General features: G+C 43.9%; 1 protein-coding gene across 1 annotated transcript in view; it reads right to left on the reverse strand.

The window, feature by feature from the left end:
- Positions 1 to 17,079, reverse strand: part of ATXN10 (ataxin 10) — a 180,358-nt gene that overhangs the window by 115,124 nt on the left and 48,155 nt on the right. Inside the window, exon 6 of the mRNA XM_063075977.1 lies at positions 9,921 to 10,001. Coding sequence (XP_062932047.1) covers positions 9,921 to 10,001 — 81 coding nt within the window. The remainder of the gene's footprint in view (positions 1 to 9,920; positions 10,002 to 17,079) is intronic.

The following is a 17,079-nucleotide window of genomic DNA, read 5'->3' on the forward strand; positions in this document are numbered from 1 at the left end:
AAAATATTTATCTTGAAAAAAATGATTAAGATGGTTAAGTTTTATGTTATGTGTATTTTACCACTGTAAAAAATATTTCCGAAAAAGCAGAAGCAATGGTAGTCACCGAGCCCAGTGCTGCCACTGAGCACAGAGGAGTGTCTTCACTGCACAATCTCCCAAAGGCTTCACCCCATCATCCTGCCCACCAAGCACATCCCGCTGTGGCACACCATCACTCTCAGTCAACTGAACCAGTCTGTTGTCTAAAGTATCAACAGAGATAACATCTTAAGGACATGCAGTAAGTGTCTGACATTAGCTGAGCATCTATTCTGTTCCAATACTGATTCTGGTAGGTGTTGAGGATAGTGAACTAGTAAGATTCCTTCTTTGTCCTCGAAGAGTTCATATGCTAATAGAAAAGCAAGTAATTATGATAAGCCCACAGATAAGGCTGCAATAGAAATCTGACCAGGAAAGTCAGGTAACACCAGATAAGGGCCTATCAAGCATGCAAAACAATGTGAAAACATTTACCGCCACTGAACTGCACATTTAAAAATGGTTATGAAGGTAAATCTTCCTCTGTGTGTTTTACAATTTTTTTAAAAAGGCCATTGTCAAAGTCTAGTCTAAGATGACGTAAGGGTAAACTAGGGCTGTGACAAAAGAGAGAATGAATCCACAAGACACTGAGAGGGTGTGACTGGTAAGGTTTATTGCCCAGTATGAACTAGAAAGTTGAGGAGGAGAAGCTGAGGACACCTTTGGGGTTTACAACTCAATAGACCATGTTACATTAATCAGTCTAATAGATGAAACTTTTTTTGAGGATAAGAAAATTCATGCATTCACTCATGCCTTCACTGAAAAAACTTTTTTTTGAGTCCCTGCCATGTGCCAAGCACTGACTGCAAAAGTGAACACCAGAGAATAAAGGGAAACATTCTCACCCTCCACAACACTGACAACCTAACAGCAGGCAGTGCAGTACGACAGCAAGTAGGTATGTGACACAATATACTGTAAAAAGAAACATGAAGCAGAGGGAGGAGGTGGCACTTGAGCAGACCCTTGCATGACGTAAGGAAACACCTGTTACAACTTTATTATAAATAGAAATGGGGAATTTTTTGTCTATCATCCCCATTTAGTTATGTAATGCATCAGTTTAAAATTAGATCATTTGGTAGGAATATGGAAAATATAAATTTGAATATTAAAATATGAAAGGACGAGTTGACACCAGTTGACGATCGACGATCCACCGGAGAGAGCTCATTTTATAGGCAGCACACACACATATATATAGGGCTTGAAGGGAAAGCTGATTGGTTTAAAATACAATCCCTATTTAGCATACCGCATGGGGCTTGGGGGGAGCTGATTGGCGTGCGATTCGCGCTGGTGGGAAGGAGAAGGTGGAAGAGAAGGGCAACCAGCGCCATGATGGGGTGCAGCCGAAAAGGGCTTATGTGATCAGGGTGTGATCCCTTGGGGCATTTGGGTTCTTACATTCCTCCCTTTTTCTTGTTTTAGGAAAGGGGATGTTGAAGTCATCGAGCTACTACTTCCTGCTGAACTGGGGAGTTGTGGGGGGGGGGGCAAAGGGAGGAAGGTACATAAATACCCATTATGAAACCCCAAAGGAGGGTGGAGAAACAAGTAATTTCAAAAGGGGAGAAGTCCATAAACGTTCCTTGAAGCCACAAGTTGCACATGCACTGGTTCCATTGTTTGTAGTCGGAGACTGGAGGGGGCAACCAGGCGTCGGTGGCGAGGGTGTGTAGGATGCGTTTCCTCTGTAAGATGGTACCTCTTCAGCATCGGCTGAGGCGCTCACAAGATGAGGCGAGGGGTTCATCAGTATCTAGGAGCTGGTAGTTTCTAAGTAAAAGCTGGTTAAAGGCCTGATTAGAAATTTTTCCCACTTGGGCTTGAAGAATGATGCAGGGCAAGAAAAGGCAGGTTATGAGGAATAACAGCATTCTTCTCCAAGGAAGATGCAAGTACCTCCTTTTTCTGCAGTGAGGAGGTCTAGTGCTCTACGGTTTTGAAGGGTGACCTGAGCTAAAGAGGTGATTTGTCTCTGTAGAGAGGAAAGAGATTCGGCAGTGGAAGTTAGAGCCCCTTCAAGTTTAGTATTGATGTCTTTGACCGCCCATAAACTGTGTCCTACGGCTCCTCCCGACAGGCTGGCTCTGAGAGCTGATGTTGTTAGGGAAATACCAACCATGATCGGGAGGAAGGCGGCCCCTTTTTGTTTTAAGGGTGGATGAAGAAGATAGAACAGTTCTGAATTGGAGTACAGAGTGAGTTGAGGGACGATGGTGACAAGAAGGCATGGGACAGTAAGATTAGACTGGATGGAGGTAGAGAGGGTTCCATTGCACCAGAAGAAAGAGCCTGGTGGGGCAAAGGTGTGGTTATAAATGGTTGAGGAAGGGAAGCGTTTAACGGGACGGCCACCAGGAGGGGTCGCATGAGAGAAAACAATTTCCGGGAGAGAGAGAGAAAGATGAGTTTCAGAAATGATCTGTTGCCAGGTGTAAATGGGTGACCTTGGGGAGCTAGCAGAGGGGCCTGAAAGCTCCCTGGGTGAAATGAAAAGAACGGGAGAAGGCCAAGGAGAAGTTTCATGTCTCTGGAATTGGGGGTAAGGCTGAGGTCCGAGATAGGCGGAGTTTGAAAGGGTTGGTAGGATGAGGGATACACTTAAAAGGATGCTGTGTTAAGTTCTTTTGCAGCTTGTTATTGGAGTTCTCGGTGGCCGAGGGCGGATCCTGAGTGTAAGGCTTCAGCCTGGAAATATGAATCCATGGAGTAACATGATTACCTGGCAGGGCAAGTTTAGCAGCAGTTGGAGTGCAAAGGATGACAGGACATGGGCCTTCCCACTTAGGGGTTAGGGGGGTTTGGGGTTCCGGGGAAGTGTAGAATACTAATTGGCCTGGGCTGAGTGAAAGGTTATTTTTGGAAAGTGACGGATCTGGAAGTAGCCAGTCCTGGTACTTCCATAATTCGATGCGAAGGTGGGAGAGCAAGGGTAAGGCCATGGTGGGTGGTATGGGTCCTTCAGTTGCTGTGATCCCCGGGGGTAGGAGGGGCCTACCATACATGACTTCAAAAGGGGAAAGATTGGAGGGCTTTTTTGGGAGAGCTCTGGTCTTGAGTAGGGCGAGAGGTAGAAGACAGACCCAATCAAGGTGTAATTCCAGAGACAATTTAGTAAGTATGTCCTTTAAGGTTCTGTTGGTTCCCTCTACCTTTCCAGATGCCTGAGGTCGGTAAGGGCAATGTAGGTGCCAGGGGAGAGAGAGTGACTGGGAGAGTTTTTGTATTATCTGGGCGGTAAATTCAGGTCCATTGTCAGATTGAATGGAAGCGGGCATCCCAAATCGTGGGATGATTTGGGAAAGGAGAGTCTGGGCTACGGTGGAGGCCTTTTTATTGGATGTTGGGAATGCCTCTACCCATCCTGAAAAGGTATCAACAAACACCAAGAGGTATTTGAGGCGCCGGACAGAAGGCATGTGCGTAAAATCAACTTGCCAGTCGGCCGCGGGTGTGAGACCTCTGGCCTGGTGGGAGGGGTCTGGCCCAGGTTTGAGAGGGGTGTTAGGACTGGTATGCTGGCAGATTGTGCATGAGGAGGAAATTTTTTGCAAGAGGGCTTTGTCAGATAGGGTGATTGAGAAGGCTTGTAAAAACTGGGATAAAACTTGGGGGCTAGAGTGAAACAGGTCATGGAGCAAGCGAAAGAGAGAGGACTTATCATCATTAGGCGGTTGAGGCTGAGAGGGTGTCTGTGAACCCTGGGAGCCATATGGAAGAATGCGAAGTTGGTTTTGTGTCTGTGGGTGCATTGCCGCAGTGCGTGTGGCGAGATCAGCCTTACAATTCCCGCGAGTGATTGGGGAATCGTCCCTCTGGTGGGCTCTGCAATGAATGACTCCTAATTCACAAGGTAAATGGGATGCCTCAATTAATGTGGAGATTAAAGCTGAGTTGGTGATTGTGTTACCCTTGGTGTTAAGCAGACCGCGTTCTTTCCATATGGCGGCATGAGAGAGAAGTATACGAAAGACATATTTGGAGTCCGTGTATAAGTTAAGAGTTCTTCCTACAGCTAGAACGCAGGCTCGCGTGGCGGCGATAAGTTAGGCCTGCTGGTTGGTAGTATCCTTGGGTAAAGATTGGGCCTCTATAACCGAATCAAGGGAGACTATGGCATACCCTGCGTAATGAGTGTTTCCTTCCTTGAATGAGGACCCATCCATGAACCATGTGAGATCAGCGTGAGACAGGGGTCCCTCAGTGATGGAAGAACGGTAAGGTATAAAATTTTGAAGGCTTTCTACGCAGCTATGCAAAGGGGTGTTGGGGGAATCTGGTATAGGCAGTAGGGTGGCAGGATTTAGGGGTGGGCAGGTAGTGAAGGATAGGGCAGGATTTTCCAGAAACGAGGATAGGAGGGTTAGGATTCTGGAAGGTGGGAGGGATTGGAGAGCCTTATAGGTAAGGAGGTCTTTGAGGTGATGTGGTGAGAGAATGGTGAGAGGTGCCCCAAATGTTAATTTGGATGCCTCCTTATGCAGTAACTGCCCCGCTGCTAGGGCTCTTAGACAGGGTGCCCAGCCTCGTACAGTGGGGTCCAACTGTTTTGATAGGTATGCTACAGGGGCAAAGGAGGGGCCATAATTCTGTCCTAGAATGCCCAGAGCCCGTATTTTCATGAACATAGAGGAAAAAGGGTTTAGTTAGACCAGGGAGATGAAGTGCAGGGGCTGTTAGAAGGGACTGCCGAAGCTTGAAAAAAGGGCACTGAGGTGAGGAGAGTAAAGGTTCTTCAGGAGGACCCTTACTCATATTATACAGAGGTCGGGCTAGCAAAGAGAAATTGGGGATCCATGCTCTGAAATATCCGGCTAGACCCAGGAAAGATAGGATCTCTGTTTTCGTTTTGGGGATGGGCAGGTCAGTAAGAAACTGTTTTCTGTCCAGGGTGATTTCCTTCTTTCCCGGGGAGAGGAGAAAACCAAGGTAGGTTACAGAAGGTAAGGAGATTTGGGCCTTGGTGGGGGACACTCAATATCCTCTACCCGCTAGGAAGTTAAGCAAATGGGCAGTGTCAGCTTGGGATTGTTCCCATGAAGGACTGCATAGAAGGAGATCGTCCACATATTGTAATAAGGTCGACTCTGGATGGTTTAAATGAAACGATTTGAGGTCCTGTGCTAGGGTCTGCCTGAAAATATGAGGGCTATCCCGAAATTCCTGTGGCAGGACCGTCCAAGTGGGTTGTTCGGAGTGGCGGGAGTAGGGGTCAGTCCATGTGAAGGCAAAAATGTCCTGAGTATCGGTTTCCTGGGGTATGGAAAAGAAGGCATCCTTTAAGTCCAGAACCGAGAAATGAGTAGAGGTCGTTGGGACCTTGGAAAGAAGAGTGTATGGATTTGATACAAGGGGGTGAATGGGAATGACAGCGGCGTTAACAAGGCGGAGATCTTGGACGAGACGAAAGGCGCCATTAGGTTTTTTTACAGCGAGTATGGGAGTATTGAAAGGGGAGCGAGTGGGACGGAGATACCCCTTTTTTAACAGGTGTTGAATGATGGGGCTTAACCCAAGGAGGGCTGTTGTGGTTAATGAATACTGAGCCTGACAAATATATTTGGAAGGGTCTTTTAGTTTTATGCGTACAGGGGAACACTGGGCCAGAGCAGGACTGGCAGTGTCCCAAACTGTCGGGTTAACAGGGTGTGTCAGGATGGGTAAGGACCTTTTTGGAGGGGTGGGATTAGTAGGATCTTGGGCTTGAACTAGCGCTAGGAGGAAGGAAACAGGGGAAGAGGAAGAGGACAGGGGCAAAGTAATGGAGACTTGAAGCCGTGATAGAATGTCCTGACCCAACAAGGGGACGGGGCATTGTGGCATGACTAGAAAGGAATGGGAGAAAACGGATTGAGTGCCTTGAAGGCAGCAGGTTAAAAGAGGGGTTTTTTGGGGAAAGATTTGTTTACCTCCTACCCTGACTATACAAGAGCTGCTGGAGGTGGTGGGGCCTTTATATTCCCTTAAGACCGAAAAGGTGGCTCCAGTGTCCAGGAGGAAAGATATTGGGTGGCCGTCCACAACCATGGATACCCTGGGCTCCTGCTTTGTTATAGAGATGGTTGGGAAGGGCCCAAGGCTCCGTCAGTCCTCCTCAGTGAGGCCCACCATAGGTGGTGTCCACGGTTCGGGGGACTGTGGGGCAGTTGGTCCCTCACCCCTTCGGGCGAGGGGGCAATCAGATCCCCAATGTCCCTTCTTTTTGCATTTTGGACCAGGAGTGGTGGGTGGCCTGGCGGTGGGGCAAGCCTTTGCCCAATGCCCTTCCTTTCCACATTTAAAGCAGGCTCCAGGTGGAGGCTTAGAGGTGGAGGCTGTGGGAGGGCGCCCAGGGGGTTTGATAAGCTGGGCCAACATCTGGAAGTTGGCGTGGTCGGCCTTTTGTTTTCGACGTTCCTTTTCCTCCTCCCGATTATGAAAAACCTTGAAAGCCACTGACAGGATTTCAGTCTGAGGGGTTGCAGGACCCTGCTCTAATTTTTTAAGTTTAGTTTTAATGTCGGGGTAGGATTGGGCCAGGAAATAGGTCATAAGCACACGCTGGCCATCTTCTGAGTTGGGGTCTAAGTTAGTGTATTGTTGAAAGGCCTGAGTTAATCTATTGAGGAACTCGGAGGGAGTTTCCTCCTTTTTTTGGACAATTTCTTGAATTTTTTGGAAATTGATGACCTTGTGAGCCGATTTTTTGAGGCCAATTATTAAGCAAGAGGCAAAATGGTCTCGAGCCTGGATTCCCTGGGCTGTGTTATAATCCCAATTAGGTTCTTGTTCTGGGACTGCTTTGGGGCCTGGCGGGTGATTCGGACTGGTACGATGGGTGTCAGTGGCATGGGTTTGGGCTGTATCCCAGACCCTGCGGCGTTCCTCGGGGAGGAGGGTATTGGCTAGGAGCATGAAGATGTCATGATGTGTGAGGCTGTAGGCCTGCAGGATCCATTGGAATTCTTTAATGTAGGTGGTAGGGTCGGTAGTGAAAGAGCCTAGTCTTTTTTCTAATTCTGTAAGGTCAGCTAGGGAAAAGGGAACATGGACCCTAACTACTCCTTCAGCCCCAGCTATCTCACGTAGTGGGGCGATTGTTAAAGGGGCGGGGGGAGGTCCTCGGGAACAGGTGAAAGGGGGGCTTAATGGGTCAGGAGTAGGGGAGGGTAAAGACGGAGGAGTGGATCGTGCAGGAGGTGCAGAAGGTGACAGGGGAGGAGGAGGTCGGTAGGGTGGGGGTTCATCAGCAGGGTCGAAGGTGGAAGAATCGAGGGGTGACTGTGAAGATGGTTTACAGGCTAAAAGGACTTGAGAGGGAGCACAGGAGGAGCAGAGGGTGGGGTTCTGTGCCAAGAGGCAAAAAGCCTTGATGTAGGGGATCTCCTTCCATTTTTTTAGGCGCAGGCAGTAGTTAAAGAGGTCTTGTAGAATGTTAGGATCTAGTGTGCCCTCAGGGGGCCATGTGTTTTGATTATCTAAAGGATAATAAGGCCAATCTTGTGTACAGAATTTGGTGAGGAGTTTGGGCTTAATATCCGGCCTGAGGGAAAGGTTGGTGAGGTTTTTCAGAAGGCACTGAAGTGGAGAGTCCCCTAGGGAGGAGGAGGAAGCGCCCATTCTGGTCTCTTAATGGGAATTTAGACAGAAATCGGACAGAGATTAGTGATAAGACAGATCCTTCGGCCGGTTGGGAAAGGCGGGATCCTAGAGGGCGTCCCCAGTAGGTCACGTCAGTCCCGGCAGGTTCAGGTACGAACCAGGAGGAGAGAAAGGAGGTGCGGGTCGTCACTCAGACCTTCACTTCTCTAGGGCAAAAGCCCGGTGCCTGAAGGAACCTAGTGCTAGGAATTTCTGGTCGGGTCCCGGACCCAGGAGGTGGAGAGAAGAGAGTGGTGGACAGGAGGGTGAAAGAGAGAAGGAGAGAACAGAATGGGGCTTTAAACCTCCAAAAATGAAAGTAAAAGTTTACCGGGGCTTTGGAACCTGTTATAGTTTGGGAATTCATGGTGGTCGTGAAGACCGTGGTGGGGTGGGGTATGGGCGTTAGGGGCTACCGGACGATCACGGCTAGACTCCCTGCGGTAGCCTGAAAAAGGGCTGGTGCCCTTTAGGAAAGGAGGCTTACCTAATGATGAGCCGGTGGTGAGCGGAAGGGGCCAGCGCCGAAAAGAATGGACGAGGGTGGACCGTCAGTGGTGAGCGGTGGAAGGGAGGCCGGTCCTGGCGGGATGGAGTTCCCGAGGGGCGACTCGAAAAGTGTTGCCGCTGCAATCCGAAAAGTGTCGCTGCTCAAGGGGAACTCCGTCCCGGGTTTCGGCACCAAATGAAAGGACGAGTCGACACCAGTTGACGATCCACCAGAGAGAGCTCGTTTATTAGGCAGCACACACACACATATATAGGGCTTTAAGGGAAAGCTGATTGGTTTAAAATACAATCCCTATTTAGCATACCGCATGGGGCTTAGGGGGGAGCTGATTGGTTTGCGATTCACGCCGGCGGGAAGAGGAAAGCGGAAGAGAAGGGCAACCAGCGCCATGATGGGGTGCGGCCGAGAAGGGCTTATGTGATCAGGGTGTGATCCCTTGGGGCATTTGGGCTCTTACAAAATACATAATTAATATAATTTTATTTATTTATAATTAAAATATAAATTTGAAATATGCATTGTCCTTGGATTCAAAAACTACAAATAATTCTTTTTCTGCAACAGAGGTAATCATATGGTATGAAGGAAGGGGGCACTGGATTTATAAATCTGGTATTTAAACTGACTTTAAAAGCATAAGTTTTCTGGGCTGGCCCCATGGCTCGCTCAGAAGAGTGCAGCACTGGTAGTGCCGAGGCCGTGGGTTCAGATCCTATGTAGGGATGGCCGGTGCGCTCACTGGCTGAGCGTAGTGCAGAAAACACCCTGCCGAGGGTTGTGATCCCCTTACCGGTCAAAAATAAATAAATAAAATAAAAGCATAAGTTTTCTTTTTTGTTAAAGATATTAAAGAAGAAAATTACTTAACAAAAGACTACAAAGGAGTACAAGAAGCTTAAGTGTTGGAACCTAAATACCTAAACACTCCAAAACCATTGTAATTATAAACATTGCAACTAAAATCAAAAGCTTAACATTTTTAAAGTTTTTGATCATTAGACCTATGATTTCTGAGTAAATTTTGTTATTTTCCTAAGGCAACATTTCCAATAAAGTTTGGAAAAATACATGCTATTGGACTGGAAAGTAGAAAGCAAATTATTTATTCAGTCCCCTTATTTCTCACGTCAAGAAACTGAATGCAAGCAAAGTGAAAAGACCTGGCTATGGTCAGTAGAGAATTACTATCACAACGAGGCACAGGCCAAGTTTCATACCACTGGGCCAACAGCTCTTCCTGCTCCAACAGCTGTGAAATCGTGGGCAGGTACCAGATTTCTTTGAGTCTGAATTACCTAACAGAAAACTACAAACCCAGTAGAGTATACCCTTAAATAATCACACCAGCAACATGAGGAAACGAGCACATCTCAAATATGCAGCTGTAATACATAGTTTCATAAATTACTATTATAAAATCCAGGCACAAGCATAACATTTTGTTCTTTACTTTTTAAAAATATGCCTTTACTGCATAATGGTGCCAACCTGGATTCTGCAACCCTATGTAAATCACTGCCTGTTGTGGCTAAGCTGTAATGTTAACCAACCAATTTAAAACCATTACTGACAGAGAAACATGCATTTAGAGATTCTGTGCCAACTAACAAACCACACAGCTTTTCAGTCATGTGTACAGGATACTCTATATGGAATGCTAAATACTCAAAACCACACTGGTTTTTACGGTTACCTTTCCTGATTGCTCAGTTTGGCATACATGGCTCGCACCAATTCCGGGCTTTTCAGAAAGTGGTCTGTAATAACCAAGACCCTAAGGAAAAAAGGGAAAAGTTTGGTAAATAGAAACATAGTAGAACAGATATGGCCTTATCTACTTTCTAGGCATGTCTTACACATAAAAGCACTTCTTTTATTGAATTTTGTATTTACTCTCATCTTAAATGTTTTAAAAGGTTCACGTACTACTTTTCTATTAGCAGCTAAAAGGATAAAAATCCTCCAAATATTTTTCTCCAATTTTACTTCTGAGAAATTTATTGATATAACTCAAATTAATTCAACTGGAAGAAAAGGCCTGCTATAACTTTTATCTAAGCTGAGAAAGGAGTCTTCACTATAGCTTAAGCATTAAAATGAAATATAGCTACAAGTTCAGGTATAAACAGAAAACATATTAAACTGCTTTAGTCAGAAGCTTAGTGCTCTAGGGAACCAGAAAAACAGACATTCTTTTATTTAAACATATGCCAACAACACAGTGATGAATACTGCCTTGATTATCCACCCTTTAGGAGTTCTCAAGTTACCAAGAAAACATCCTCATTGTCAAGCAATGTGCTCATCTAAACTTAGAGATCAACTCATAGAAACCCTGAGGCAAAGACTATGGGTATATTTTTTCAAAGTACCACTGTGACAGCTAAAAAGATTGAATATTATTATTAACTAACTGTGAGTCATATTTACCAGAGGACCTCTGAGGGAATGATTTAAGAACTAAAGAACAGATTGTTTATAACCGAAGTAATAGTAGCAAGAGTTGACGGTAAAGCATTAAATATATTGACAAGTTTATGTAATAACTTGTTAAATAAAACAATATAATAAAAGTATGATAGCCAAATGAAGCATATTAACTACCACAACAAACTGTCACTTCATATAAAAGCAAAATCTAAATACATATTCTATTTCTTCTACAACCTATAAAATAGCTGATCAACACTATGATGTAAAATATTTCTCACAATAGGGCTGGCCAGTTAGTTTAGTTGGATACCGGCCAGCTGCCAAAAAACAACAAAAAATAAAATATTTCTAACAATAATGGATTATATTCAAAACTGTCAAACAATATTCACATCAATCTCAGTCATGAAGCTGCAACGATGGAAATACATGCATCCCACACTGGGTACACAAACAAAAATAATTCAGCTACTTGGAACTCAAAACATTTTCCCATAAGAACACTCATTCAAAAACACAATATTCCAAACACTGGGCTAGGGGCTAGATCACAAGCCATATTTTCTGATAATATATTAGACAGATAATTGCAGAAGAATGCGTTAAGTGTAACATACATCACAGGTTATAGAAACAAAGTGTATCTCACCAGCAGACTGGGGGATGGTGGATGGGGCAAGAAGATCAAAAGCTAGAGGAGGGGTTTTGTGAAAGGGAGAGCATTTAAGTTAGAGGGGAGAAAAAAGGACCTAGAAAAAAGGCATGAAGAAAGAACAGCAGTGTGTTCAGAGAACTATAAGCAGTAAAAACACTACTAGAAGTAAGTTCTACATGTTTGAATGTGTGTTTAAGGAGCAAAAATTGAAGTGAAAAGGTTTCCCGTGGATATGGGTGGTGAGGGTGCAGGGAACAGGGCAAGGAAGAAAAGGGAAAACAGTCACAGCCACCACAGCACTCTGTCTTTGGGACCACTAGCATCATCTTGAACAAAAGTGAGAGGAGATCCACACTGTACCTTGTATACCAACATGAATCCCAATTGATTTAAACAAACATCAAAATTGAAATAATACAATATTAAAAGAAAATCTTGGTAGAGGAAAGGCCTTTATAGCTATTATCAAAAATCTAAAGACATTTATAGCTGATAATATTTGAAGATAGCCAGAAAAGAGGGTCTTCAATGTTATAACCACAAAAAAATGATGTTTAGGTGATAGATATGCTAACTATTCTGACTAGATCATTACACAATACATGCATGTGTTGAAACAACAAGCTGTACCTCATAAACATGCACAATGAAAACAGTAAAATTTTTAAACTTAAGGCATTTTTAAAAAGACTGATAAATTCATCTACTAAGAAATCTATTAAAAACTTTCTCATAAAAAAGTACTACAAGCAAAATCAAAAGGCAAATAAAAACTAAGTATTTGTATTTTATTTCATACAAAAAGCCAATATCCCTAATCTAGAAAGTACTCCTATACATTGATAGGAAAAGACCAGCATCTCAATAGAAAAAGTGGGTAAAGACAATGAAAATGCACATAAAAGAAAAAAAGGTCCTTCAACATGTAAAGAGATTATCAACCTCATAAGAAAATACAAAATAAAACTGTTCAGGGATACTATTTTAAATCTTGGCAAGACTGGCAAATCCAAACTTTAATAACAGCTTACCAGCCAGCTCCCAAACAAAACAAAACAAAAAAACTTTAATGGGAAAGGGGACTATATACCGGTACAACATCTGTGATGGACAACTTGGGAGTGTTTGTCAAAATTATAAAAGCACATTTCCTTGGACCTAGTAATTGCACTTATCAATTTATCCTACAGTCATACTTATCCACATGCAATATCACATATGTATGAACAAGGCTATCCACTGCAGCATTTTGTAGTTGTGAAAAACTGTAAACAATCTGAATAACCATCAATAAGTGACTAATTAAATAAATCCTGGTATACTCATACAGTGGAAGATTTTTAAATGAGGAAGGTCTTTATATATGGATATAGAAAGATCTTTAAGATCTTGTACTATTTGCTGAAAATAGCAAGAAGCCCAACAGTGTGGGAAGAAGAAAGAAACAGCAGCTTACCTGTTTAGGGGATGGAGTTGGAGGAACTAGGTAAATGGTCAGGAGGGAGACTTTATTCATTTTGCTATTTGAACCACATGAATGCATTATCTATCAAAAAATTAAATACACAACTGAAGTAATATAAATAGGCAAAGTAGTCCCAAATTTAGTCTATTTAATAAGCATCCTGCTAAAGAGTGAAAGCCTTTGCACATCTTGGTGGACGCACCATTCAGGTGATCCTGGTTCCTCAGGTTTTGAGGGAGAGAGACAGTAATATTAGAGGACATGGGTAAATTTAGTTTTAACAGTAGCTGTTTCTAGGCCTGCAAAATTCATAATTTCTCTAAAATAACCTAATAAAAATCTGTGTCTCTTCTCAAACAAGACAAAGAAAAACAGAAAGTAAAGATGAATTAACTTCACCTATCATGCAAGTCAGTGACACAATAATTCAGGTGATCTAAAATCTAAGTCAAAATCTCATCACTAAAATGAGTCTTCAGCATTTCCTTGCAAAGAGTAGGCAGGAACAAAGCATGTCACAGACTAACCCTGCCAAAATATACATCTCTCCTTACTCTGCAGTCCTAATAGCACCCCCCTCCACCCACCCTCCCACTTTTAGTTCGGGTCCCTCGCTCTCCGGAAGTTTCCCCTCCTCACCCCACCCCACCCCCAGACGAGGTGACCTCTCCACCACACGCCTTCCTGGTGCCCTGAGCTTCGATGAGGGCCACGTCTGACATTTACTGGGGCCAACGCAGGACTCTGCCACCCCACACGGGCAGAGGGGCCAATGCCCAGCTCCTCCTGTCTCTGTCCCGCCTCACCCCTCAAAAATCACCCACCATGAAGTCCCACCACCCCACCTGCACAGCACTTTCAATCTACTCACCTCTCGTCTTCCACCCCTCAACTGGACACCTGCACCTGCCTCCTCACAGGTGTCCCACCCTCTGTTCTTGCCATCCCTCCCCCGCAAGCTCAACCCCTGTCCAGCAGCCATCCTGGTTTAAACCTGGCCTAAAACTCTTCAGTAGCCTCCCACTGCACAGAGAGAGAAGCTACCCATCTTACCCTGGTGTCCAAAGCCCTGCATAACAGGCCTCCAGCCACCTTTTCGACTATGGGTCCTACAAAGTCTCCTGCATCCACTCTGCTCCAACTACTGAGGCTCTCTAGTCTTATGCAAAAGGCCCTGTCAGGGCCTCTGCACTCTGCCTATTCACCACCAGCACTGTTCTTCCCCGCCTGTCCCCACCCTTCTCCAGAGATCTTCAAACAGCTAAACTGTTCTCAGCTAAAACGCCATCAGCTCAGAGAGGGTGTCCCTGGCCTCCAAATTCACTCCAAGTCACATCACCACTGCATTCTCTTGTTTTTTCACTGTCTGTCCTTCCCACCAATCATATCTAAATTACTAATAAAAATAGCTAATACTTTTACAGTGTTAGCTAGTGAGCCAAGTGCCACTCTAAGGGACAGCTTAGTACACAAACCATGCTATGTATTTCTCTTCAAAGCACATATTTGACATTTGTTACATATTTGTTTGGGTTTTTTTTTTTTTATCATCTGTCACTAAAATGTAAGGTCTTACTAATTTCTGAATTCCCAGTCCCATGAACAAAGCCTGGCACATTTCAAAAACTCAATTAATAATTACTGAATTAATTAATTTATGAAGTGAGCATCTGTAAGTTTTCCTAGTTTCTTAAAGTCTACACAGTGGGGACAGTTTCTACTTCACACATTCCACAAGATAAAAGCAAATTGGATCCTCCTGAAAAGGGCAGTGACTCCCTGTCCAGAACCCCGGGCCCCTTCTGCTGGGACAGGAAGAACAACAATCTCAGCAACGTCCTCACAGCACACCTGCACCAGACTGGGGCAGAGTTGTGCCGCTCTGGTCAGCAGGACTGACCAAGGAAAAACCTCTCAAGTACCTTTAGAGGCACAGGTGGACTACCCACTCTTCAGGTAAATTTCCTACATACTCTGTCACACTTTTGAGTTATTCAGGTAAGTACTAAGAAGCAATCACATCAAGGGTCACCAGTGAAATGCAAAAGCATAAGCTGTAACAGTCAGCAGAACTGAATGTTGCTCACTCACTTCAGCCAAAGAAAATACACAGTTCAGAAGAGCGAGGGACAAGAATGATACCTTCCCGTGATGCTTACCTCCGAGAAGGCTGAAGACATACCCCTGGCAAGGCTCAGGCCGACAGACAGCAAGAGAGGCAGTTTTGCTACTCAACAGTACTTGTACCAAATCAACCACACTAGTGAGTTCACAACTAGAGCCTTTTACAAAAAATATGGAATGTGAAATCCGAAAGTCTAGAAACTTCTAACCTAAATCAATTCCTTCATTTTAGAAATAAGGAAAGAGAGGCCCACAGAAGTTTAGAGTCTTAGTGTAGGATCCCTGATTATCAAAAAGTCAAGGGGGCTGGCCAGTTAGCTCAGCTGGTTAGAGCACAGTGTTCTAACACAAAGGTTAGGGGTTTGAATCCCCATATTGGCCAGCCACAAAAAAAAAAAGGCAAAATAAGCACTAAGTTCCTATGTCCCATGATTCCTCCTAGAATGTTCTTCCCATGTAGAGCTTGTGATTTGCTAGAGCAGCTCTCTGGAAAGAAGTTTTGGGTGAACTTAAAACCTGAGTTAGCATTTAGTTCTTCACATCACCTTCAGTTCAAGATGATCCAGGGTGAAATTCATTCATTCATTTCTTCTTTCATTCAACAAACAGTAAATGTCTACTCATGAGGAAAGATAGGGGCATTGCTACTTTAACTTTGGAGCTATTTACAGGAATAAGAACTGTCACTCACATTCAACTCACAAATACTGGTAGGAAAAAAGTGTTCTATGAGGACATCCACACAAATACTTGAAATTCTTTGCTACATCACCTTAAGGCATAACACTTAACAAGTGATACTGAATGCAAATAATATTAGATGCGCAAAACAATAGTGATGAGATGCCAATGAAAATTAGATTTTTTTCTTGCAACTCAAAAATGGTAACTTAAGTGGTTGTTAGTTATGTATATATGTTTTTCAATTATGTTTTTATGTGTTATCAGCTGCTAAGATTGTTTTTCTCAATCTAATATACTCTTTATTCCAGGATGCTGCATAAAGTTACATGAAAAGTCTTGTAACTGACTTAGAAGAAAGTTAAATTGTCAACTTTCACTCAGAATTCACGGCATTTACTTTCTTATCTAATATTCGCTCAAGGGAAACCAAAGATGAAGACCTTTACAACAGGAACAGACCCAATCATATTCAATATTTTCTAAGATACAGAGTTTAAATTTTGTGACTAAATTATTTTGCAGACAGGTTTGATCCCTATAACAGCCAGCCAACAAACAAACAAACAAATAAATAATTTTGCAGTGCTATTTCTATAAATTCAGAAAATTTGTGATGATATTACTGTAAGGGAGGCAAGATCCCACTAATCTGAAGCCTAAAACACTAAATGAGAGCATTTAGAGATGGTAAGTAAAATGCAAGTAATGCTGCAACTTTACAAAAAATAGAAAAAATTGTCTGGGGGGAAAGTCAAAACTATATTCTATCACAGGCAGAAGTGAGATGCCAATTAGAAGCAGACAAGAGGAAGCAGTATGTATAAATCTGGAACTTCAGCAAGAGGTCAAGGCCAGAGACATAATCTTGGAAATCATCAATTTAGAAAAGGTATTTCAACCTGTGGTACTAGATGAGGCCACCGAGGGGATGAGCAGTGAAGGAGAAAAGTGGTCTGAGGACCAGCTGTGGACTACACCACCTGTGAACAGGAGCCAGCAAAGGAGGCAGAGAACGAGCCTGAGAACAAAACCAGCAGAGAGAAGAAACGAGACCAAGCTGAGACAGAGGGTGCTGATGGTGTTTCAGCCACTGGACCCACTGTGTGCCTAAGCCCAATGACCCTCGAGCTTTTCAGCTGTGGAAACCAATGAAGTCCCTTTTGTGCATGTGGTATCTGAACGAGGGTTCAGTCACTGAGATTCAGAAGAATCATGACTGATATAGTGCTTATCATGTAACAGACAATATCTTGTTAATGATCCAATAACAAGCAACACTACATCTTGTCAGGGAGCTCACAGTCAGGGGACAATCAGATGTGGTAAGTGCGATGAACTTGGAACACATGGAAACTGTGAGAGAACAGAAGGCAGGCAACAGATGCAGACTGCAGGGGAAGGCCAAGTGTGCTTGCCTCCTAATATCTCTGTGCTTGAGCTGATGATAAAATGTATGTGGCATGAGGGAAGAAACAGCAGAGGGGATGAAAC

Source organism: Cynocephalus volans, chromosome 12, assembly GCF_027409185.1.
Source record: "Cynocephalus volans isolate mCynVol1 chromosome 12, mCynVol1.pri, whole genome shotgun sequence".
NCBI classification, from domain to species: domain Eukaryota; kingdom Metazoa; phylum Chordata; class Mammalia; order Dermoptera; family Cynocephalidae; genus Cynocephalus; species Cynocephalus volans.